A 27,191-nucleotide genomic window follows, 5' to 3' on the forward strand; every position below is an offset into this window, starting at 1 on the left:
GTGTAATTATTGATTTGTTTGCACAGGTATTGATGAAAACTTATCCATCATGATGAAAGTATAATATTACCTAAGGTCAGAGAAAAAATTTTAAAAATATTTTAGTCTTTATTATTAAAAAAATCTCTATTAAATGTTTTCACGATTTCAAATGTATAAAATAAATGGCGCCAGAATGATTAATCATAAAGCTGGTTAAGTTGCGTGACCAATGCCAGTAAATACTATACACTAAGCAATTTACAATGAACATCAGTACCATCAGTACACAGACTACTGGCCCATTACCACACAATAATATATAATCATAATACATAATAGAAAATTTAAAAAAAGAGGTATACAATTGGATTAAAGTAATGTGTTTAAACAACACTCATTAATTTATTCAAATTAGTATCAAATGAAAGTGTTTATACAGCTGTGGGTCGCATGCATGGCCTTGTAGCTTTTTTAATGAATTATTTAAACCAGTATGATTCACTATGCAGGCTCTATTTCTAGTTTTTTATAGTATTTGGCTGTAAGATTGTTTTTCGTCCTAGGCGGACGTATGGGGGTTTCTACGTGCAGACGATACTCAATCTGTAAATAATACGCGTACGTGCCAGTATCTACTAGGCTGTATAGAACTTTATACAGCCCAGGACAATGCCACGCATGCATCACCAATCTCTATACAGCCGACTAGCTTACATTTTAACTGTCATTTTAATTAAAAAGCGCACCTATGACTAACTTCAAGACTTTCATGTATTTTTATTTAGAGGATTAGAAGGTTATGGCGTCGTACGCTATTTATTTAAAAATTGAGTATCCCCTGCACGTAAAAACCCACATACGTCCGCCATAGGACGAAAAATTTTTTAAGCACCATGGGCAAGCCACGCGCAAATACGGTCGAGATGATAATTATTTGCAACAAGGATATAAAGCCTCGGCCCTATCGGGCCTCGGCCTTATACTATCCCTGCTGAAAATATTTATCACCTCGACTGTATTTGCGTGTGGCTCGCCCAAGGTACATAAATAACTAATAAATAACCGGATTTTAAAACTTAACTTTAATAATTTTTGGGTTAAAAATAGCCCGCGATTCATCTTACAAAAAATTGATTCATGTCTGTTCTCGGTTGTAGAAATAACGAATTCAAGCCTCGCAATGCCCCTAGCGTTTCATGTTTTATACGAGGATATTGAGTGGATTGCTGGTAAACTTTTGACCCAAGTTTGCTTTTATTCCGTTTTCAAAAACATACCAAGGTTGTTTCCGAACTCATTTGTAATTTGTGCGTTATTTTGTTATTGGTTTAGTTTTTTAAACAAATTTCATTAAATTTTTTACCCAACATTTTAAAGTAATCAGAGAATAGCAATAAATAAGAAATGAACTTTTAAAAGAAAAGAATTTTCTTTTACGAATATAAAGCAGTGATTTCAATCACGAAACCTTTTAATTGCACAGAAGGAAAATTTATTAGAAGCTGAAGTTAAACACTTTCTTTATAAAAAATTTTATTTCCTTGATTGGAAGTGATTAAAAAAATTTATTTTCTAAGGTTTACGAAGAAATAAATAAAACATTCACACTGATTAAAAAATTTGCCAACTTTTAATAAGTTCATCTATATGGCTTGTTAACTTTTAATAAATATTTTTGTGGATGAAAATTACATTCATTAACTTTTAACGGATATTTATCAATACATAATAAATGTTTTCAAGTGAATGTATCTTGTAAGTGTGCGACGTGAAGATCATTTATTAACAGATAATGCCATATTTTCATGATAAAAGTACGATGTGATATATATTCATAATTTTGACCGCAAAAAAAAATTTTGTCATTTATTGCAAGAATTTTCACATAAGAAAGCTATTAATCTATTTAATCTAATGAAAATCTATCGTCTATTGAAGTAATAGGGTTTTAAGGAGTGTTAAAGTAGAATTTTTTTACTTAGTTTCTTCTTAAGGAGTTAAACAAATATTAAATAACATTTAATGAATATTTGTTCATTGTTAATAAATTATGTTCAATAAAAGATTTTTCAAACTTTAATAAATATTTGTTAACTGGTGATAAATATACATTAACAGTTAACATAGCTTATTGAATATTAATAAATCCTTCTATCAGTGCACTTTATCAGCGTTTTCATTTTTACTATCTTAATTCATTTGAAAAGGCCAGTAATAAATGAACATCTGAAGTTGAAAAGTTAGCAAGATAATGATAATTAAATCAAATCTTCAGTAATAAAATTACCTCTAGAAATTCTCTTTTAAAAAAGATCTGCAATATGTGATAAGGAGTATTCAATGATGTGATCGAGCTTTCAACAATTTAAAAAAAATTTTGCTCATTTTCTATTCAAAGCGTTAAATGTTTTCTTTTATAACCGACAAAATTTATCAATTTTATTCATTGAAATATTTTAGAATTTATATTCTATCATAAAAATGAATTCTTGAAATGTGCTATTTAAAAAAATTTTCAATTTTTCTTAGCGGGAAGTTAAAAATGACATTTAATTATCGGAAGAAAAGATACGGAAAAAAAAAATTCTACACAGAAAGAAAAATGTTCTTGAATCAAGTATATAATTATGAAGAACTTAATCTTCTTGATTTGAGTAGAAAAATTCTTGAACTAATAAATTTTTTTTGATTTAAGGAAATTTTACTTGATTCAAGAATTTTTCGTCTTGATTAAAGACAATTACCCTCTTCAAAATTATTTTCTTGGTTTGAGAATTTTTCTTTCGAATCAAGTTAATTTTTTTTTCAGTGTAGAAAGAATGACAATGGTAATATATTAATCCAAAACCAGACTTGCAATACTGTCACTTCGTTAATTTTAAATTTTACACGGAAAAAAGAAAATTCGAAAAATTACAGTATAAAATGTAAAATCGGTCCCGTCGTAATCAAAACTAGAAAAATTACAGTTTGAAATAATATAATTTTTCTAAATTCAGTTTTTTAATTTAATATTCAGAGCTTTCAATGTAAATATTACATTCGACAATGTAATTCTTATAAAATCTGTAATAATTACAATCTGAAACTGTAATTTTTGCAGTTTTCATCACGAAGCGCCACGTTGCATTATACTGTAATTTTTCGAGTTTTCTTTTTTCCGTGTAGAATTTACGATGTTACATTATAAAAATTCAGATATTGCATGCCTTAATAGGCCCAAACACGCTAGGGCATAGCTCTACTGGGACCTAAAAATCAAGTTTTCTATCTCGTCAAGAGAAATTGTATTTTTAATCCATAATCCTCGTACAAATGTTTGAAAAAAATACACTGGTGAAAAGAAAAATTATTACTGAATTAATTAAAAAGACTGCTTAGTAAATTAATTATCGATTTTAGTGTAAAAACCCGTTTTTTTAAAACTATAGTGGAATTAACTGTCAAAATACGGTGGTGTGGTCAAAAAAATTAAAAATATATACAATTTTAGGACTCATTTTTTTTCAGTCCTGTTATTAAACTTTAATGAAGAACCCTATGCAATATCAAAGCTTGACATTGCTTCGTTTAGTTGTAATTAAAACATTTTAATTGATATTCACACCGAATTTTCCCATTTTGGTCGGCCATGTGTTTTATTTTTTTAGTAAACCGAGCTCTCACAGTAACTCTGCGACAGAGATAACGTATGTACGCGTATCGACTTGTAAGTAGTTGATATAACAGAACACGTGAGGGCGTTTTATTCGCGTCATAAATAATGCGCGGAAAATTAAAAAAATTTAAATAACATACGTATGACATGAGCACTCAAGGTATGCACATTTGGTTTTACCTAACTTTTTACTACTTTTGTAGGCATTTTTACGATTCGTAACGTATTTTAATGAAAAAACATACTTAAATTTTGTATGATTACGAAGATCAAGTTCGAAGACGAGCTAAATCGGTCAATAAGTTTAGAATTTATAGCATTTTAAAACTTTCATAATTTAAAAAAATCACACTATCCCTCCTTCTGCTTGGAGTAACTTTTAATTCAGACAACCTATTGACTTTCTCTGAAGTTCATATGAAAGCCCATTAAGTAAGCTTTAATCTGCATATATAACTATTAGTATGGGTCTATAATCATCAAGTCTATAAGGTGATGGAATGAAATCTTGCTGTTGCATTCATTATACCATTTTTGCTTTTTTTAACATTTATTTTTATTTAAGTCGATGATTGATTTATTATCCATAAATTTACTTTGAAATAATTCAAACTGAAATCTACTTCCATTTCGGTTGCCAAATGGCTTTTATTTAGTGTATATTTTTATATTTTCCGATTCAACATAAATACTATTTTTGATTTAAGATTTAATTTATAAAAATATTTGATAAATTAACATTTAAAAAAGAAAACAACCCAGTGAATCAAGATTGAAGCAATTTATTAAATTTTCTGTTTACAATAGCGTCTGCAACGAATCAAAACAAATATAATAGACTTTCAAGTTATGCAATCTAAAAATCGTATAAGTTTATGAGACTATGATTTATTGCTCTTTAAATAAATGTTTTTCATGACATTTATCGTTTCATAAAATTTCAGTACAGTTATTGCAATATTCACTGCTCTCTAATCAACATATTTATAAATCAAGTTAATGAATAATCATAATTATAATCATACACAAACATAAAAAAAAAAAACAAAGAATTTTCTGAATCAATACTTTTTAAAAATTTTAATTTTCTGCATTTAGGGCTTTTATTATGAAGAAAAAACAAGAGGCAATATATCATTCCGATAATTTTATTTTATATTATGAATTTACTGGTTTTCGCTAAAAAATATCTCGGGAATATTTCACTTACGTGTTAGGTAATAAATTGAATTTTCTATAATGGAAATAAATTTGAATCTTAAATTTATGTCTTGTTTTTTTGTATTTTTTATTAAGAATAATTTCTACTTTGAACGTGCCGAAACATTTAGACCGTCAACAAATCAAAAAAATTAATGTTATGTCGGTAAATAATATTTGTGATCTTTGATATAGAATTTCAAATTTCCATAAAAAAAAAAAAAAAAATTTATATCATAATTGAAAAAATAGCTTTCAAAAAAACAAATAATACAGCAGTGTAGTCAGTATAATGAATGTAAAGATGTCGCAAAATATATTTAACTTGATTATGTCACGCACAGAATCACAGTTGCTAATAAAAGTATAATTTAAATAACCTATATTAATCTAATTAATTATAATATTTTTAATTTAATTAAAAAATTTTGATTCACCAGTGATAGACCAGGGAGTTTAAAAATAGACTCGCAAATTTATTATTCAACCTTTGATCTATGTACAGAAATTAACTTCTTTATTGTATGACAAAATTTACAATCTTATGAATAATCAGTAATCGTTACCATGTCGCTGAGTTATTGTGTTCAGTTAATATTTTATAGTAATTTATTTGAAGCTATAAAAATAATTTCACTATTGATACTGAATAAAAAAAACCTGGAATTCAATAATAAGGTCCACACGTGGGAGTTTCTAGTTTCTTTGTTACGCAACTAGTGATTGTAACGCAACCAGAAGATAAACATACTTAAAAAGTTATTTAGATTATTTAAAATATAGAATATAGATATTCGTATTGAACATGTTTATCAGCAGCTGCTTTTGATTTATTGGTGTTTAATGAACGTAAATTTTGTGGAGACTAAATTTATTGTTTATAAATATTGGCTCGTTAGTACTATCATATTGTAATGAAATTTAACATCAAACATTATATAGTGAACTGTTTACGAAATAAATTACTTTCTTTACTGCTAATAAATTCGTTTCGAAGTGAATGTGATGTGAAGATGGCCCGTGGCCAAAAAATTAATTTTTTATCGTTTTATGAACGTTAAAGTCAAAATCATGCGATTTAAAATATGTTGAATATTCAAAAATTGATGAATTTAGCTAATTTCGATGTTAATAAAAGGAATTTCAAATCTAGCTATGAAAATTATTTTAATTTTAGAAATTAACTGTTCTGTAAAGAGAAAATTCAAAAATTATTCGCCCTCTGTCGGACATTTTTAATACTGCCTTAAATCAAAAAATCCTTTTCTAAAAATTTGATTGCTGATGTTTAGTCATCGTACGTCACTTCTGTAACCTTTTTATTCGGTTTTTGATTTGTAGATTGAGATAATGGCGGGATTTTTGAAAGAATGAGGGTAAGCCAAACGAATTTAATAAAAATAAGCAATAATTTTATTAACGTAAAAAAATACATTATTTTAAACTCTAGTTACATACGTAGGCATATATCAGGCCATCTCCGACTTGAGATCGAGCTCCCTTAAAATTGAAGTTTATAAAATTATATGTTAATAAAATATAAAAATATGTATTGAAAGTTTACAAAAAATAGGTACATATTTAGTAACTAATTTCTTAAATTATATTTTTTAAATGTTATTTAAATACATTAAAAATATATCTCAAAATATATAGAAAATGCATGTATGAAAAAATATATTAAACATATATATTCTAAGATATATTTTTAATGTATTAAAATTAAATCTAAAATATATACAAAAATTGGTCTAACGTTAACTATCACAAATACAATTCTTATTATTTTTATATATCTTTTACATTTTATCAATTTATATTTTTCTGTAAATTTTTTTCATGGAAAATTTCAAGTCAGATATCGCCTGATATACTCATATATGGACTAATAGGGCCACGTTTCATTTCAAGTTATGTATGGGTATATCAGGATGCGGAAAAATGATATAATAGATATATCAAATCATATCTTAATCAACTATTAGATATTGTCTCCTTTAATTTGTATGCTCTACGCCGTCAAATGTATATGATTGTATTAAGTAATCCTGTCACTGGCTTTGGCTGTTGGGTCTATTGTAAAGCAATAAATAAGTCAATAAATATTAGGCCATACCCGAGTCAGAATAATGAACCTATATGAGCCTACATGAATCTACATGAGTCTACAGGATAATTTTCGATTGTTTTGATCGATATTATCCAATTTATAAATTGAATTTTTAAGTTTTTTTGTCAATAATTTTTTAGTTACTATTTAAATTCATTTGTATTGTACTATTTAATATTGGTATGAGTATATTCTGTGAGGTTATATTGATCAATCAAAACAATTAAAGATAAAAATATCGATTAAAACAATTAAAAATTGTCCTGTAGGCTCATGTAGGTTCATGTAGGCTTATGTAGGTTCATTATTCTGACTCGGGTACCTGAATATTTTTGCGAGAAAGTTGATTGAAAATGTCATAACACTTTACACTGAGTTTAATATCACAATTTTATCATTATCAATGTCATAAATGAATTTCACTGACATCAAACGACATTCATTGATAAACGATTCACTCGCATGTAAAGTTCATTCAACAAAAACTCAATGGTATACATTTAAATAATCATAATTTAATTGGTGTTAAATTAACGATAAGTTTTTTTGTTCCTATTTTTCGAGTGAATTTATTCGTGATGTAGGCTTTTCGACTCCGAAATGAAGCTTCGGTTGACTTGCAAGAATACATCAAGGCCGAGGTTACAACATAAATAATTTGCTCATTGCTATTAATTTAAAATAAATATCCATAAAAAAAGTCACTCAATAAATTTTTGACTTTTAAATTAAACTTTTTAATAATTTTATTACTTTTTTTTTCCTACAAATGTAAATATAACTTTTATTTTCATGAATAATATCCGCAGTGTGCAAACATTAGCTCAATTATTAATTACAGTCATGTGACACTATGACCATGCGCTCATTATTAATGTGAAGCGCCATTAACTTGATGCATTCGATTAAAGTTTCACCATCACTAAGCAGAACAGTAACAATAATAAAAATCTAAGTCATTCATCAGTCGACGGGATAAGGATTAGTTTAATGAAATTTCTATTAATTTCATTCCAATTCTTTATAATAAGACACTTCCTCGGCATCCTAAAATTTTTGCCTGATCATATATAATATTATTAACTATTACATTTGGTAGACACAAAAAAAATAAATGACTCAAACCAAACTTGATGGCACAGCACTCTTTGGAATTTTTTCAGCCAGGTTAAAAAAATTGACACTATTAGTGCATATATTTTTGCAGTGTCAATCAAAATCAACGATGCCGAGAAATTAAATCATCCATTGCATAATAAAAAATTATTTATCTACTTTGTTATTTCAATCTCGTGATTACTGATCCGATCCCATTTTTATTATCGTTTTTTTGCGGATATTTGTTTGTTCTTGCAACTAGTGTCATTAATCAGTGATTACATTCCATTTTATTATGTTCATATTCTGTATATTAATCACGACGTTAATCGGAAATTGATTAGCGACTTTTTTGATGAATTATCAATCACATCTATTATATTCGTATCGCACTTATGAGATATAAAAAATCTATGTAATTATATACATTATGTGTATAAATATGTGATTATGTTACCAAGAAAAAACACATATGATGTTTCATAAAAACATTTTGATTCATCTCCCTAGAAAAAATTTTCTGATATGGTCTGACATGTCTTCATTTGCTTATATACGGTCACATCAATTAATATAAGGACATATAGGACTTAATATCGTCTAGTATGCCCATATATAATTTTTTGACCGAAGGTAATACAGAAAAACTCCGAGAGAAGGCGCTAATCGCCTCCGTACAGGAAATTTAAGTTTAAAATATTACACATCAAACAATAATTTCTCGATTTACGAAAATTTTTAATTTTCTTAGCGGGAAGCTAAAAAATTGGGAAAACGGTTGACCCTAAAGGTCATTCCTGCAACTCCCCGCTAATTCAATATCTAAGCGCTTAAAATTGCAATTATGACGTTTTTCGAGCTAAAACTTTGATAGAAGTTTCATAGAATACGATTTCTTGAATTTTCAAACCTTAATAACTTATAACTGAATCAACTGATTTTTTTGCAGTTTACGGAATTTAACGCAGCTTTTTGAACTCTTTTAAAAATATTGAAGCGCGAACTGGTCAGACAAAAAATTCCATAGAAATTCAGAAACAAACATTTTTTTTGACAACGATATCTCACGAACGAATCAACTGATTTCGGCCGGACCAGTAACGATCAACGTGATTTTTCAAGGTTAAAAGCTCATTAGTTTTTGAAATCGATCGGTAGTGCCGTTTAGAAGTTATTCTGAAAAATCAATTTTTGAAAATTTTATTTTTGAGGTTTCTCAAAATCTAGCAAACCGCATCGATAGAAATTTTCATGAAATTTAATGGCAAAGATGCTCTCTAGATCGCCACCTATCTTGATCAGATCGGTTGAGCCGTTCAAAAGTTACAAGAAGTTTACATACATACACACACACACACACACACACACACACATACAGACAGACAGATACCATCGCAGGAATAGTTAGGGAAGCTTCCTAGGATTGAAAAACGTCGAAATCTGACGAAAACTCGATTTTCGAAAAACGAAGTAATACCAATAACTTCCCGATTTTCGAAAATTTTCAATTTTCTTAGCGGGAAGTTAAAAAGTTTACTTGAATTGAGAAAATTTTTAAGAAGACTGACGCTGTTTTGAACCAAGAAAAGATTATCATGAAACAAAAAAATTTTGCTTCATCCAAAATATATTTTTTATTTCTAAATATTTTCTTGAATCGAAAATAGTATATTACAACCCAAGGCCAGAAAGTTGGATTTCCTGGCGTATGGGATATGATGGCCGAGGCGTAGCCATGCAAATAAATTGCCGTCTTATAAAATGAGACAGAAAAAGGAAAAATTATTCTTAATAAATGATAAGAATAAGAAAGAAAAATACTAAAAAAAAAAAAAATGTGACTTTTTAGCACTCATGATCGAATAATTAAATAAATAGTGACGTAATTTTAATTTCAAATGCTGCGCATCTTTCCCTTTAACACACGTAAGCGGAAACAATTTTGGAACGTATTTAGTGTGCGTGGTTACAAAATATTTCACTTTTGATGAAATTCCTAAAATCTATCTACTAGGACTTTTAAAAAAAATTGAAGTACACAATGACGCACACCAAGTACGTTCCAAAATTGTTTCTTTTAATTTTTAAATTTACAACAAAATTTTTTTTTAATTTCCGAAAATCATATACAACCATATCGGTTACTTGGATTTTTAATTTTTTATTTTATATCTTTTTGTAAAGAAATAAAATTTTTTTTTCTTTATAGTCTTATGAACGTGGACTTGGCGCGATTTTTTTACAGTGAAACTGTTTTTGCTCGGATTTCAGTATTTTTTGTAATTATAATAAAAATTGACAATTTTAATTTAATACATTTTCGGTGGCAAACTATCCCCTTTAAGCTATAGTTCATGTAAAAGTTATTCTTGCGCCTCCTGGCGTGTGTAACTGCAAGCTGTCAAATATCTTTTTTTCATTGTAGTTTCCCATCTATTACAAGATTAGTATGCATCCTTATATTATTTAGTCTCTGGCCATCCGCTTTTTACACAAAAAAAAAGTTAAAATCTAAAAATCTGGGTCGCTATAGTTTGTGCTGATTATTTTTAATAATTTTAAATAGAAATTATAAAGATAATTGATAATAATCAAGTAATACGTGTAATAAAAAGCATGAACTACTATTATAAAATATCATATAAAAAGAAATCAAAATAAATTTGAAAAAAAATTGGTAACCTTATAAAACCGTTCTGCTTACGGTATATACACACTCGGTAGTCTGGCTTGAGGACGGAACTTGGCGCCAGACTCTATCGAGTCTGTTGATAGAAGCCTTCTGAAAATGGCTGTCTAATTCAGTGAGTTCAATTATAATTAATTAATATATGAAAGTCGCGAAGTGATAAATAATTGTAAAACACTAAATATAAAAAGTGATACAAGTAAAACTAATATCATCATTATAATTAATTAAAAAACTAAAATTTTGGGGTCTTCTGTGTGTCTATATTTGTATATAATTGAATTTTAGTCTCAAGCCGCTTACGTGTGTTAAAGGGAAAGATGCGCAGCATTTTAAATTAAAATTACGTCACTATTTGTTTAATTATTCGATCATGAGTGTATAAAAAAATCACATTTTTTTTTTTTTAGTATTTTTCTTTCTTATTCTTATCATTTATTAAGAATAATTTTTCCTTTTTCTGTTTCATTTTATAAGACGGCAATTTATTTGCATGGCTAAATTTTTTTATTTTTCAACAACATTTAATAAAAGACCAATTTATATACTTAATATATTACAATTTCTTGATTTTCTCATATATACATTTTCCACAGTCGCCTATAATTTAATCTTGATAGCTACGGTATAATTTTATTTCAACGAAAATGGTGAGTCCTCTATGTTAGCATGCTATTTTTTTTCGTTCAAGGATCCGCAAATAAATAGACATAGAGAGTATATATATTTAATGAATACGCGGACGTTATTTTCATTATTTTTATTTCGTTATTGCCGTTACTCGAATGGTTATTATTATTTAGTTACATCTAGAGATCGCAATAATTTCACGAGCTGCTTCGTCTTGCAAAAAGAAAAAATCGTAAAAATTACCGAATTTTTTTTCATGCTAATTATATTAATTGCCAAAAAAAATTCTTTTTACTTGCATCCTCATACTTTACCGACTCAAAGTAAAAGAATATGTTTATAAATTTTCCATGATTGTAGATTAATCAGATTAATATTGTAGATTAATATTTAATCAGCCATCAAAATCACCGTCTTGTCTCTATTCCAATTCTACTTACATCAACAATTTCCGGTATTTCTAGATCTTTATTTTATCATTTAATGTATGAATGTCTACTAAAAAAAAAAAAAAAACTCTTGACTCAAATATATTACATCACGTCTGCTATGATTATTTTTTTTTAATCTGACTGTTTACGGCTCAGAGTAACTATAAATATTATTGTTTTTTATTTTGACTTTAAAAAAAAAAAAAAAAATATTTGATTAATTTTTTTCTGTAATTAAAAATTTAAATTTAGACTCAATCTAAACAGTTTGTATGAAAAAACACATCACATCATTTCCGGGATGACTGGCGTCGAATTTTATGATGATTTTTATATTTACGATGTTATATGCCGAAAATATATGTCTAACATAAACAACATCAACTCATGATGATGACAAATTCTCATCACCAGGCAAGATGATTTAATCTAATGAGAAGTTTTAGTAAGACTAATCGAAATTAAGATGATGCTTTTATGATATTTTTCTCAAAGGTTATATATATGTATGCATATGCTTTTTATTGACGTACGCCTGTAATATGTAACGATGACATGAATGGTTTCCTTACTGAACCTGTTTTGAATGTTAACTCGAAAGATGTATTTAATAAAAGTTCGGCATTTATCTGAATCACGTTTTGAATGTTTTGATTTAAGCATATGTTGTGATATATAATTAAATTTGGTAACTTGTTCAACAAGTTTTAAATGAAGTCAACAGGTCTTTTCGCAGACAAATCGATCAGTTGAAACTTAAAAAAAATATTTTTTCTTTCAAGAAGCATATATACTGAAAAAAAAAGTTCTTGATTCTAGAAGAGCATCCTCCAAATTTCATTCTTGTTTCAAAATATTTAGTTCGAATTGATTCAATAAATTTATATAAGAATGCAAAAAAGAAAAAATAATTAAAAAAAAAAATGATTTTTTTTACAGTGCTAAAATATGTTTAAAATTCATCTGTTTGCATATTAATTAAGATGGTCATTCAAATAAATAAGTGAATCATACCATTGTTTTTAAATATTTTCAATAAATTTATTTTTGGTCAAGTCAAAGACTCGACACAAAAATGACAAGTCAAGTATATTTTAATAAAAATATCACTTCGTTTTGAATCACGTTCATAATAAATTTATAACCGTTAGTAAATTAAGATCAATGAAATTATAGCATGTCTTATTCTTGTTACTATCTACAAAATATGGAATAAATTTGTTTTCTATAAAAACTTTCATAACTAGTAAAAGTCAAAAAAATTATTGTTAAAAATTACAACTTTAGTAAATGTTAAAAAAGTCAATAAATTGCAAAAATCGAAGGATAACTTTTTAAATAAATTAGCTTAAAGATCGACACCAATATTTTAAATACAATACTAATTTATTTTGCCGATAAGTTCAATGCCAAATTAGTATTTTAAGTGCACTGTTGAAAAAAAATAATCAATTTTTTATTGAAATGTACTCGAAACAAGTTTTTGAGACAGTAATTGTGCTTTTTTAATGAAGGCTGGTCATAAATTTATTAAAAAAATTCATCGACTTTATAAATCAGAATAGGTGGTAATGATAAATACCCGTCATTTAATTTTACAAATTCAGCTATATCAAAATACAAAAGATGGTTCAAATTGAAAACATTATCTCATTTACTAAAATTATGAAAATATATATTAATACTAGCTGTTACCCGCCTGCTCCGCTGGGCGCTTTATAAAATTGTATTTTTAGATCTAGATTTGAAATTTAATTGGAAGATTGTTTTGACTTGCACAGATTCCAAATTCCATCAAATTGGTCTGTATATTTTGTCCACATGATTATTCTAGCTAAAATTCATTATAACTTTCAATGTGCAATCACTATAACATTCCCGTGGCTTTCTTCCAAAAATGAATATTAATTGACACGAAGAAAAAAAATTTTAAATGAGCATTATAAGTTTTAGTTAAAGTAATTGCAGGTCTCATAAGTGAAGTTGAAATCTGCCTAGCTTAAATTGTGACGAATTTCGCTGTTAATTAAAATTTCTTCCGTAACATCAATTATACATAGAAAATTATTTGTACTTGTTTTTTACGAATTTTCTTAAAATGAGTAGCTAAATTTTTTTTCTATATCTCATGTGTTTAGAAAAGGCAATGCTTTTAATCTGTTACATTTTCGCGATACCGTAATAAGAACAATTTATCGGTTATGTGATCAGCAAAAAAAAATGTATGTAAAATTCTTAGTCGACTTTTTTGCCGCTGCCAAAGAGACGATTGTTGTAAGAAAATATCACTATTAAGAAAGAAAAATATTTAAATCCGTTGACCTTAGAGGCCAGCCCGGTATTTGCCTGTTTCTCTTCAGATTCTATCAAATTTTATATTTGTAGGAACTGTATTTAAAGAATATGAATTTTTTAACAATTATTACTCCCGCACTTCTATGTGGGGGATGAATTTCGTAAGATCCTATTCGAGATAATTTCTACATTATAAATAAAAGATTTCAACAAAACTTCGAGTCTATAATAACTATCGATTGGAAATAAGAAATTTTCATTGTTAACGCCCCCACCATCCCTTTTAGGGTTAGAATTCGAGAAAATCCATTCTCAGCTGAACTTGACATCGTACACGAATATTCCTACCAAATTTAGAATCTGCAGGAGTTACAGCTTGGAAATTAAAATTTTAGATTTTAACACCCACCCCCGCAATCCCTATCGGAAGTAGAATTTTTTGGGATCCGTTTAGAGATGATCTCATGACAAATGAAAGATTCCTACCTAATTTCATGTTTGTAGAAGTTACAGTTTGGAAATGGAAATTCGAAATTCTAACACCCACCCCCGCAATCCCTGTCGGAAGTAGAATTTATTAAAATCCGTTTTGAGATGATCTCTACATGACAAATAAAAGATTCCTACCGAATTTACGCCATTTAGAAGCTATATTTTGGAAATTAAGATTTTTTTTTGTCAACACCCACCCCCGCAATTCTTATTGGGGGTGATTTGTCGTAAAATCCGCTCTAAGATTATTTCTACATCACATAGAAGATTCTTACTAAATTTGGAGTCTATGAGAGCTATAGCTTGGAAATTAAAAATTTTAATTGTTAACATCCACCCCCGCAAACTCCTGTGAGGTATCTAAAAATTCGTTCGTATATTATTTCTACATCTCTTAGAGAAAATTCCTACCTAATTGGAGTCTGTAGGAGCTATAGCTTGAAAATTAAAAATTGTCATTTTTAATACCCACCCCCACAATCGTAGCCTGCTCCCCGTATTGGGAGTAGGCTGTCATTAAATCCACTCTTGAATCATTTATACATCACATAGAGCAGATTCTTACCAAATTTGGAGCCTATAGGAGCTACAACTCGGAAATTTAAAATTTTCATTATTAACACCCACCTCCGCAACCCTTTGTGGAGTAGGATATCGTTGAATTCGTTTATAAATTATTTTTACATCACTTACAAAAAATTCATACAAAATTAGGATTCTCTGGGAGCTATAGCTCGGAAATTTTAAATTTTCATTGTTAACGCCCACCCCCGCAATCCATATTGGGAGTAGATTGTCATAAAATCCGCTCTTAGATCATTTCTACATCACATATAGGAGATTCCTGCCAAATTTGGAGTCAATAGGAGCTATAGTTTAAAAATGGGAATTTTCCATTGTCAACGCCCCCGCAACCCCCCTTGTAGGTGGAATTTCGTAAAATCCGTTCTTAGCTGACCTTTACACGGCGAAAGGAATATTCCTACCAAATTTCAAGTCTCTACGCTTTATGGTTTCAGAGATATCGTGATGAGTCAATATATAGGTGGAAATCTCTTATATATATATAGATTACAGTAATTTTTGTATTACTCATGCGGGAAAAGTAGTATCTTGGCGCTCGCTGTTGCGGTTGAAAAAGAGCCGCTTGCCCATTTCAAAATTACGCGTGAGTTTTTTCGTAAATGAAACTGTTGTTTGAGTGCGAAAAGTTTACTTGTCGCACTCAAATTGTACTTGGCACACGCAAATTTAGATAAAATTGCTAAAATAGATAAAATAATAACAAAAAAAAAAAAACAAAATCGAAATATCAAAACTGAATTGAGGTTGACGCGTTTGACAGTTTAATTTAATAAATAAAATTATAATTTACGTTATAAAAGTTTAAAAACGTATATGGAGTCGGAAATAATACCGGAAACTCAAGAGAGTTCTAGCGACGAATCCACACCACCTGAAATTTTGAAAAAAGCCGATGAAGTAATAAATAATTTAGTTCCTCAAGTATCAAGACCAAAATATGAAGCCGCTTACAATAAGTTTATGAAATGGCGAAAAAATAAAAAGGTCAAGAGTTTTTCTGAACCCATTCTTCTGACATACTTTAGTGACCTTGCCGAAACTAAATTACCGTCAACTTGGTGGTCCACTTACTCAATGTTGCGGAGTATGATTGATATCAAACACAAAATTAACGTATATATGTATTCGGGTTTGATTGCTTTTTTGAAGCAACAAAATAAAGGTTTCAAATCAAAAAAAGCTGAAACGTTAGACGCTGAGCAAATCAATCAATTTTTGCTCCAAGCTCCTGATAATCAATTCTTGACAATTAAGGTTAGTAATTTTTAATACTTTTGAATACTCTTTATTATTGAATAAATAAATTCATAAACATATTTCATACTTATTTTATTTTTTAGGTGGCTTTGATTTTTGGGGTTCAAGATGCGTGCAGGCGTCAAGAACTTTGTGATTTAACGGTGGACAATATAATCGACAAAGGTGACATGTTGTTAGTAAAAATTCAAAAAACTAAAACCGGCAAAGCGAGAACTTTTGTCGTGACGGATGAGTTTTACCAAACTTATAAAAAATACTCCTCTTCACGCCCAACAAACTTAGCTACCAAAAGATTCTTCGTGGGTTATCGGAACGGCAGGTGTACGAAGCAAAATATTGGCATAAATACTTTCGGTAGCATGCCAAAAATAGTAGCCAAATATTTGAATTTAGCAAACTCGGAGTCCTACACAGACCATACTTTTAGAAGAACGTCAGCTACTCTGTTAGCGGATTCTGGTGCTGATCTTCTAACAATAAAAAGGCACGGAGGATGGAAATCCAATTCCGTTGCTGAAGGTTACGTGGAAGACTCAGTAGGTAACAAAAAACGGATTGGTGAGCAAACTGCACGTGCCATATCATGGAGACCATCTACTTCACGCGAACATTCAGATTCAAACACTCCAATTTTTGAAAAAACCTCTGAAGGACCGATGAACATATCACTGTAATGGACCAAGAAAATAAAAGATCCGAAATTTTGGAGCAGATTTCATCTAAAGACGCCATGAATTTGAATATTACGTTTACGAACTGCACAAAAATTACAGTTCTTTTAAATGACACTGAAAAAAAGTAATTTATTTATGTTGCTGTTGTTGGTTTTGTTTTTTTTGTTCTGATCAAATAAATGTATACTCATTTTTAATTAATTGATACTTTTTTAAAAGCTCAATTTTTCAGCTATTATTTTTGGTCTGGGAAGGCTTCGCCCGTTTAAAAATTTCAAAAAATTCATTTTTTGTTAATTAATATTAATTAATTAATTTTTATTTATTGTTCAAAATATATTTGTTTCTTTTTTTAAACTTTTTATTTGTTTGTTGGGACTGGGGGGGCTCCGCCCCCCCCTAACCCCCCGCCGGGGCTTTGCCCCTGGGACCCACAGGGGCTTCGTCCTTGGACCCCGATTTTGTACCTACATAAATCGCCACATTTGTAATACAAAATAGTATGTGCAACTCGTGCGACGTTGTCGCACTTGTTGCACAATATACTATTTTCAAATTATAATAAAGTTTTCCAATTTTATCGATAATTTTGTGAGCTTAGTCTACTAGAGTTAGATTTTTTTTTTTAATTACCGGTTTTTAGTAACTAGATTCACAAAAATTTTTTGCAGTGCGTGTGCAATAGTCAGTAATTCATAAAAAAAATTAAATTTTAATTAAGACAGATTAAATCCGAGTATTTATAATTTTAAAAAATCTGATTTTAATGAAGTGACTATCATAACCAAAAAAAAAAAAAAAAATTACTACGTGAGCAAACTAAAAATAATCAAGATTAAAATCACTTAACGCGAGTGTGTATAGGTAGTATTTTTTTTATGTATGTCAATCACATACGAAGATGAGAATGACAAGCAGACTAGTGAAAAGAAAATTAACAGCAAAAAATTTATATATATCTTATAAGTATTTACTCGTATTATATACTAAAGTATCATCAAATATATCAAATATATATGTTATAAAGAACGTTATTGTCTGTTTACTTAAAAGACGATGGAAGAAATATTGTCCAGTGATATTAAATTTTATTAATTTCTGGATTAATATGTGGGTTTAAGTTTATTAAAAAAAGTATTTATATATTGTTGATAAACCAGGAAGAAGTTGTTTATTTACAATTTTGAAAAAGTGAATGATTTTACAGAAAAAAAAAATTTCTTGCAATGTTCTGGTAGCGTAAATAGAGATATGATAGGGAAAATGTTATTTATGTCTCATAATGTTATATCTCAGAATTTTTCATTCACTCTTGGATACTTTCGCTACCGCGATCGATCATGTATAATCCTATAGTATTCCAATTTTCTGCGGTATAAGACTATTCGGCAGTAAATGTTCGTAAATTTAATACAGTGTTCTAGGGGATCTAAAATACGTCAATTTAGCAAGTGGATAATTTAACCGTAAGAAATATTGATTAAGAGCTTGATAACTGAGTGAAATAGGTACATTAAATTTTTTTCATTTTATTAAATGTCGAAATTATTTACCGAAAAGGTTAGTGAAATTAATCCGAAGAAGATGGATTTATTTTAAAATTTCCTACTATATTATTTTAAATTCTAATCAAAGTACAGGCTTTTTAGTTTTCATTTTTATCAAATAATAAATATACAATTTTATCGACAATTTTTCATGTAAATTATTACTTTAGTACAGAGAGATACTTTCTGAATAGCATACATGTTGAGTAATTTGGAGTGTTCTCGCATTTCTGACAATAGCTTATGAATTTATTCGAATCATTTTTGCATTGCTAGACGGTTTGAAGAAGAGTAAATCACAAACCTACACGGAGAAAAATTAATTATACTACCTACTATACAAAAATAGTAACTCCTACTATCTAAAACGGTAATAAAATTAATTTGTAACAAAATAATAGGTATGGTATCATTGACAATTGTAATAGTTACTATTAATAATGGTAACTATTACTATCAAAAATGATAATTGTAATTATTATAAATTATAACTGTTACAATCGAAGATGGTAACTGTAACCATCTCAGATTGTAAAAATTCTGAAAGAAGAAATAATATAAATTTATTTAATTAAATCCTTTATTTACATCCATATTTTAGCTAATGTACATTTTTTTCTTTGAAATATTAAAATATTTTAAATTCCCTTCAAAATTTTTTTTTTTTTAAATTAAAAATTTTTTTTTTTAATTTTAATATTTTTTTTTAATTTGAATTTTATTGGAAATGTTGATTTTTTTGGAAATTTCAAATTTTTTTTCAAAAATTCGACGTGGAAACTTGTTTTAAACAAATAAAAATTTTAATATAATTTCAATCCGAATTTAATCCCGATTTTTTGTGCACTACAGCTGCTTTTAGTTTATTCAGAAATACATCCACGGAAACGCAGATTCTTAAATTTTTTAATATTTTTTACTAGCTTAGATAGTAGTTATTATTATTACTGATGGCAACTATAACCATCAGGTTATATTAGAAATTACGATTTTGATGATAGTAGTAATTAATTAAAATAATAACAGTTATTATTACTGATTACCATCATAATAGTAGTAGTTACCATCAGGATGATAAATACTATAATTCAGATGGTTTACTTAATTATTTAAATAATATTTACTACTATCGAATTCAGTTAATAGATTTTAACACACTGATAGAAGGATTTATTTATATTAAATAATATTTGTTAATATTTAACAAATCATTTATTAGAGACCACTTTTTAATATTAAACAAATATTTCTTAGTATTTAAAATGATTTGTTTGTATTTAATAAATCTGATATTTATTTATTAAATATTAATAAATCTTTTTAAATACTAAGAAATATTTTTTAAGGACCAACAAATGGCTTCTAATAAATCATTTATTAAATATTAACAAATCTTTTTAACTATAAACAAATCCTTCTATCAGTGCATAACTAGATAATAAACTCTACTATAAAATTTTCTCCATGTAATTTAGTACGAATCAATTTAATACGAAGCATATTTTAAAAGTTATGGGAGGAGAAATGAATTAAAAAAAAATAAAGACATCACAACTGCCAAAAAAAAAAAAAAATTAGGAAAACGGTTGACCCTGAAAGCCATCCCTGCAACTTCCCGCTAATTCAATACCTAAAAGCTTGAAATTGCACTTATGACGTTTTTGAGCTTTTCGAGCTCATAAATACAATTCGTGTGTTATTTTGGGCTCTCCGAGTTAAAAAAAAATAGCTTTTGTATGCTTTTGAGCTCTTCGAGCTCAAAAGTCTGATAGACGTTTAATAAAATACTATTTTTTGAATTTTCAAATCGCAATAACTTTTGAATAAATGAACCGAGGTTGGTGGCAATTTTCACGAGGTTGGTGGCATTCGACGCAGTTTTTTATGTTTCATAAAAAACCTTTAAGTTTAAATTGATAGAACAAGAAATTTCGGATTAATTCCGAAAAAAACACTTTTTTCAGTTTTTTTTTCGTCAACGATAACTCACGAACGAATCAACCAATTTTGACCGGATGGGCGTTTGTTCTTTAGTTTTTGGAATCAATCGGTCGAGACGTTTAAAAGTTATTCCAAAGAAACCACATTTGAAAAAATTTTTTTGTTTAGTTTTTTTGAAATTTCTCAAAATCTACCGGTCCGAATCGGTCCAACCGCGATTAAATCGGTCAAGCCGTTCAAAAGTTATGAGAGGTTTACATACATACGTACATACACACACACACACACACACACACACACACACACACACACACACACACACACACACACACACACACACACACATGGGTGTTTTCGAGAGTATCTACACCGCTTTAAGCACGATGACTCTTCGGAGTGCCCGTCCTGCCCAGGAGCTGCTAAAGACGCGGAGCACGTCTTCTTTGTATGTCCTCGTTTCGATCCACAGCGTGAAGAACTGGAGAGGATTCTGAACCAGAGAATGCAACCAGATTCACTAGTAGAAGCAATGTTGTCATCAGAAGCTGCCTGGAACGCTACCAACACGTTTGCAACAGAAGTCCTTAAAGACTTGCGTTCCACCGAAAGAAAAAGAGCAAATAGCAGAAGATAGAAGGAAGATAGTTAACACCTTAGCCACCAGAAGGAAGAGCAGTAGCTAGATCCTCCCTTCACGAAGTAATGCCTGACGGCGGTTTCCATGAGGGATTAGAGGAAAGAAGGAAAAGGGGTTTAGGGTTTAGTGGGTAGGGGCGTTAGTGTCGAGTTAGTATGACGCTGCGTCGAGTCGCCACATATCCAGGCCAAACAGCTATGCCTAGAATCCGTAAAAAGGATTCCCCCCCCTACAAAAAAAAAAAAAAAAAAAAAAACACACACACACACACACACACACACACACACACAGACATACAGACACCATCGCGGGAATAGTCAGGGAAGCTTCCAAGGACCTGAAAACGTCGAGATCTGATGGAAACTCGATTTTCGAAAAACGGGGTAAAAACAATAACTTCCCGATTTTTGAAAATCTTCGATTTTCTTAGCGGGAAGTTAAAAAAAGATATAGAAAACACTATTTTTAATTCTTAAAAAATGTAGTTATAAATTTACTGACCTATACATGAGATATACGCCGCAAAAATATATGAGTTGTGTGGCTAAGTAATCCATAATTTTTACGCAAGACTGTACCCGTGGAGACGCAACCCATACAATTGTTCCTGTCCGACTCCGTAAATATAGACTTTTTCATAAATTGTTGAACTTTAATCCGTTATTTATAAATAATTAGATGGTCAAAATTTTTTTTTAATTCTTTTTTAAACTCACAACAAGTACATTAAAAGACTGTCAGTTTTTTTAAAGTTTCTGACAGTTAGTTTTTTCTTTTATAACTAAGAAACTGGTACAGAACTGCAGAGAGCATATGCAATCAATGTTAAATATCCAATTTTTAATTGAATTCATCTCGGGTTATAGGTGGTCAATCGACTTCAAATTTTTAGTGTAGTTGTATCATCATGTCCTTAATAAGTATACAAAAATATAGAATTTTCTGACGGTATGCTTTAACCACGACAACTATTTTAAGTGAGAATCCTCACATCGATGTATGTATCTTATATCCTAGATTTTACTTTTCCGTGTTTAATTGTAATAAATTAATATTCATAAGTGTTCATTTATTTTTAATTTATGACCGATGGATTTAACTATCTTTAGTAGTGAATAAAACTATAGTTCTAAGTATACTTAAATGGAAAATCATGAAGATATGTAATCTTTCAGTACAAAAAAAAATAAACTAATTTTTTATCATTGGGGTTAACCCATTCTCTCTAATATTTTCAGAATTCAAATTAACCCATGATTCATAATTAATCTTTAAACTCATAAATTGAATTTATCATGCGTCATTTGATTGAAAAAACCCTCTAATCTCAACTATAAACATTATTCTTCAATAAATGATGAAGTTTTGTTTCTTTATATTTGCGACTTCGAAACTCTAGGAAAGTAATGATGTAATACAATTAAATAAAGAACTAAAACTTTTAATTTTGAGTCAGTTACTGTTTGAAGAAAGAAAAAAAAAAAAAAAAAAAAAAACATTTATAAAAATGTTATCAAGAAATATTGATGCTGAAATGAATAAACTTATGATTATACAAAAAAAAATTATTTGTGTTAAATAACTTGAAACACATTTGAAACCAAAGTGGTTCGATTGGCACTTAGAAAAAGTGAATATTCACTTATTCCAGTGAATTTTCACTAATTCATGTTTAGAGAGTAAGTTCGGTATGCCATGAATTGCCATGAACTGATACGAGATAACGGTAACCAAAAGCTTACCGAACAGTAACTAAAGGTATTCTGAAGCTCGGTCTATCAAAATGAAACTTGACTAGGTAAGGCTGTGGCAAGTCCTCACTTAGGTATAATATCGGAATTCCTAACTCGACCGTTGCAACGGTAACCGAATGTTTGCCGAAGTTTCGGGCTTATAAGTATCTTGAGGCAATAGGTCGCTCATCATCGGCATAGCGTCGCGGTATGGTATAAGGCTCTCGTGCGTCGGGTACAGTGTTCGAGTCTCGCGTTCGACATGTAAAATTTTTAATAATTAATAATTATTAATTATAATTATTCTTAAGGTGAGTGTGAGGTAAATTTAAGTATTGTGTGTGACTAATGTATCTAACTCCATCATCTCCTTCCCCCATGACCCATAAAATCGACCAATCAAAAAAAAACTTCTTCATAGTAAGAGAAACCCTAAAAAGCCCTAAAAAAATGACCGAAAATATAAAAAAAAATAATACTAAATAAAAAAAAAAAATTTTTTTTATTTACTTAATATTTAAAAAATTTTGTCCTAAAGTCGATATTTATATTTAAAATTTAAAAAATAAATTTAAAAAAATAAGCATTCAGTATTATTAATTTTTGCTTTATAATAAAAATAGCTAAAAACAAAGAAAGGATTCATTTGGATTCTTCCGTGCGAATTTAGTTTCTGAATTGCTACCTAGTTAGGTAGCCAAATTCGGACCGAATGAGGCTTAGATAGTCACCAGCAAGTGTGGTTTCCAAACCACCGCCTAAGTCGGAAGCCAAGTTAGGCCCAAACTCGCGACTGCGTTACTTCCGGGACATGGGCCAACTTTGGCTTCCTGGTTCGGCGCGAGCTTGGAATTCAGCATGCCTAATTCGAAACGAACCACCGCCGAACTTAAATTTCTGGTCGGGGTATCGATATGCTTATTATACTTATTTGCTCGACCTACCACTCTGCGAGAAAAAATTAAACTTTCTTTCGCCATCTATCGATTGTAACCGAACTGTTTCCCAATTGTTTTCACAAGGTTAAAGACATTTGATACAAACTTTTTAGTAGTTAGAAATAACATTACAAAAAGTTGTTAATGAAATTATTGAGGGTAGTTTGCACTTCTTTGACCTCCCTTTGGTAAAATTACAAAACTAGGTACCTGTAATTTATGATCTAACATTACGTAAATGCAATAAATATAAGTTGTCCATTAAAATGGATCAATAAAACAACATATTGCCTTTGCAGGTATCTAATTAAAAATTTTTAAATTTCTAATTAATTTGAATTGTTTTGTTAGAAATCAAAGTCATTTTTGAATAATGATGACTTACGATTAAGAATCAAAAATATTCTAACTATTGATTTAATTAATTTCTCGGGGTTCCGTTCAATTAAATCGAAGTCCGAAAGCTGGAATAATTAATTTCTCGGGGTTCCGAGCTGAATAAACAGGTTAATTCTGCAAACTATTCCATCTTAACATCTGGAATAGTGCCTCATTTATTATTTTCATTGGAGGTGGCATATGAGAGTGTATGAGTGTCTGTGTCTACATCTGTATAGTCAGAGCTCGTGCATATTACAGTCTAAAAAAAACTAAAATATTATACTATTACATAAATTTTATCTTTCATATTTTGCTAATGCACATCTAAATTAATTTTTTTCCGTCAAAAATTCTCTATAAAAAAAAAAAGTTAGACAGTTATTTACAGCTGTATGCAAAATATGTAATACTAACTGTTATAAAATTTTTTTATTGAAAGCCTTAGTACGGCTGAATGGATAAAAATTTTTAAGACATTCAAAAAATTTGTTTTTCGTTAGTATAAGTGGAAGGCAAAAAAATTTAACATATCAAAGTACAGGAAAGTGTTTTATTGTTAATAAAACAACCCTATTCTGTCCGTTCTTTCATATTTGCCGGCGTATGACCCATAAAATTGGCAACAACAAAATATCAAACGAATGAAAAAAAAAAAAAAAAAAAAAAAAAAAAAATACTTGGATTTTTACGAAATTTCACCTCAAGTTTTATCAGATTTAAAATTGTGCATATCAGATAAAGCTTGCTGCTCGCTGCATGCATTAGTCTACAGTATATTTTCCCTTAGTAAAAAGTTCTTTTTTCTTAAAAGACGGGAAAAAGTTTCCATTTCTTGTGCAAGTACTACAATAAAGCGATCGACCACTCAGGGCATGGCGAGAATATTTTTCTCAAGTGTTTTCTCTCTGAGCGTACTCTATTATGAATAATAATTTAGCTACTTTATTTGAATAATATATATCTTAATTAATATATCTTAAATAATATACCTTATTAATTAAAATTTTTTTATTAGCCCCCGATTTTTTCTTACTGTGGAATAGCTCAAATTTTTTACTGCAATGAATTTAATTATATAAAAACAACAAAATCAAGTTTATTCTAAAAAAACAGAACCGTCACCTGACCGAATCCTTGCAAACATGATAACTACCCACTAAAACAATGAATCGGATTCATTATTTTTTAGTAGGTACGTAAATTAAAAACTTTAATAATTGTATTGAAAATAATTATTAATTTCAATTATCAGGCTCTATACTAAGCTTTCTAGAACTTGCAGAGATAAATTATAACTAAAAACACAAGTTTGATTACAAAGCCAAACTAGAAGGATCGAGTGCTTTATAATGCTTAATGATATCATTAAATAATTATTTTCTTTTTCATAACTAGTTTTATTTCAAACTAATTACAAATAGTTCAAAATTCTTTCTACTTTTTAGTTAGGTTTTACATAAAAGCGCATTTTTTATTTTTTTAAATCCAATTTATCAAAATTTTTTGGAATAATGGAATTGTAATACTCTATTTCATGAAAAGAAGGATAATATATACTGTTTTTCATTGAAATAAACACTCAAATACATACATGCAAGTCAAGCTAATAAAACAAATTAATTTAATATCCATTAAGTTATTATCAACATCTTTTTTAATAAGAGCTTTATATAAGTCGATCAATAAAAAAGCAACAAATTAAGATTCCAATTAAAAATCTTAAAACGGTTGCTTATAACATCCATAAAAAAGAGGTTAAGCGTGTTAATTTTCAAGAAATAATATCCCGCAAGAACAACATTTGTATCTTTGATCATGATAAGTTAATTGTTATGATCAAAAATAAAATTTTCGAGCCACGATGCATTTTAGATTAAATTTGAATTTATTATAAAATATAATTCTCATAATAAATTTATTCTAAATTTCATACGAGAATAAAGGAATAAGAATCAAAAGTCGAATTGAATGATTTATTTTTTTTATTCGTTACGTAACAAATTTTGGTAATGTAAAAGTTTTTTACAAACAAAACTTTCAACGCAAAATTTCAAATAAAAATTTTTTTTTAATTTAATATTTTTCTTAAAAAATTGATTGTATTAAAATTTATTGTAAATTTAGAATAGTATTTTAATAAAATGAATCTTATATTGAACTAATGTATGATCAATAAAAATGTAACTTATTTAGTCATAGATCAACGGTGGAGGTATATAAAGAGCTATACATCCATCTAAGCTTCACAAAGATTATTACATACGATTTGGAAATCTTGTGAGTTGATACATTTCGAATATTAAAAAAAAAATAACACCCAAACACGCGATGTGATGTCAAAGTTCTGTCATTTCCTCTACACGGAAAGAACAATAACCCACTGTACATCCTTGTATAGTATACTCCGTGGTATTTGTAGTGAAAAAAAATTTCAGACTATAGTCAATATCCTTCAAAGTATACTAAATTATTTTTGGACTGTACTCAGTGAAGTCTCCGATTTAATCGATTAATTTTTCTTGTTATATCGCGTAAAACTTCACGGGATATAATCTGAAAAATTATTTCGTGTAAATTAAATTATACTCTGTTGAAATTTGGATTATGCCCACGGTGACTCCGCCAATTTTTTTTTCTAGAGCCTGCGCGTAAAGTGCTGTTTATAATTTGTGAGTTATAGTCAATCAGCATATTGGACATCAATTAAAATATAATCAGTGAATTATATGAGTGTGTGACTATTTATATATTTTGATATATAAAAATATTTTTTTCTTAGCCTAACATTTTTAAGTTCGAAAAGTCTAAGAAAAGAAAAAAAAATTTTTTAACCCCAAATTATCGGAAAAATTGTGCTTTAATGCTCCTTAAATGTTTTTGATGTATGTAATAATTATTTAAAACAATATT

General features: G+C 28.7%; 2 protein-coding genes across 3 annotated transcripts in view; one reads left to right on the forward strand and one right to left on the reverse strand.

Annotated features, from left to right (window-relative positions):
• Positions 1-27,191, reverse strand: part of LOC123271248 (pyrokinin-1 receptor-like) — a 58,322-nt gene that overhangs the window by 17,319 nt on the left and 13,812 nt on the right. The window lies entirely within an intron of this gene.
• On the forward strand, positions 11,076-17,105 carry LOC123271256. Its single transcript, XM_044737531.1, has 3 exons — positions 11,076-11,084; positions 15,971-16,424; positions 16,511-17,105. Exons 2-3 carry the CDS (start codon positions 15,984-15,986, stop codon positions 17,102-17,104), a joined length of 1,035 nt encoding a protein of 344 aa, XP_044593466.1. The 5' UTR covers positions 11,076-11,084; positions 15,971-15,983; the 3' UTR covers position 17,105.

Source organism: Cotesia glomerata, linkage group LG9 (genome assembly GCF_020080835.1).
Source record: "Cotesia glomerata isolate CgM1 linkage group LG9, MPM_Cglom_v2.3, whole genome shotgun sequence".
In the NCBI taxonomy this organism is placed as follows: Eukaryota; Metazoa; Arthropoda; class Insecta; order Hymenoptera; family Braconidae; genus Cotesia; species Cotesia glomerata.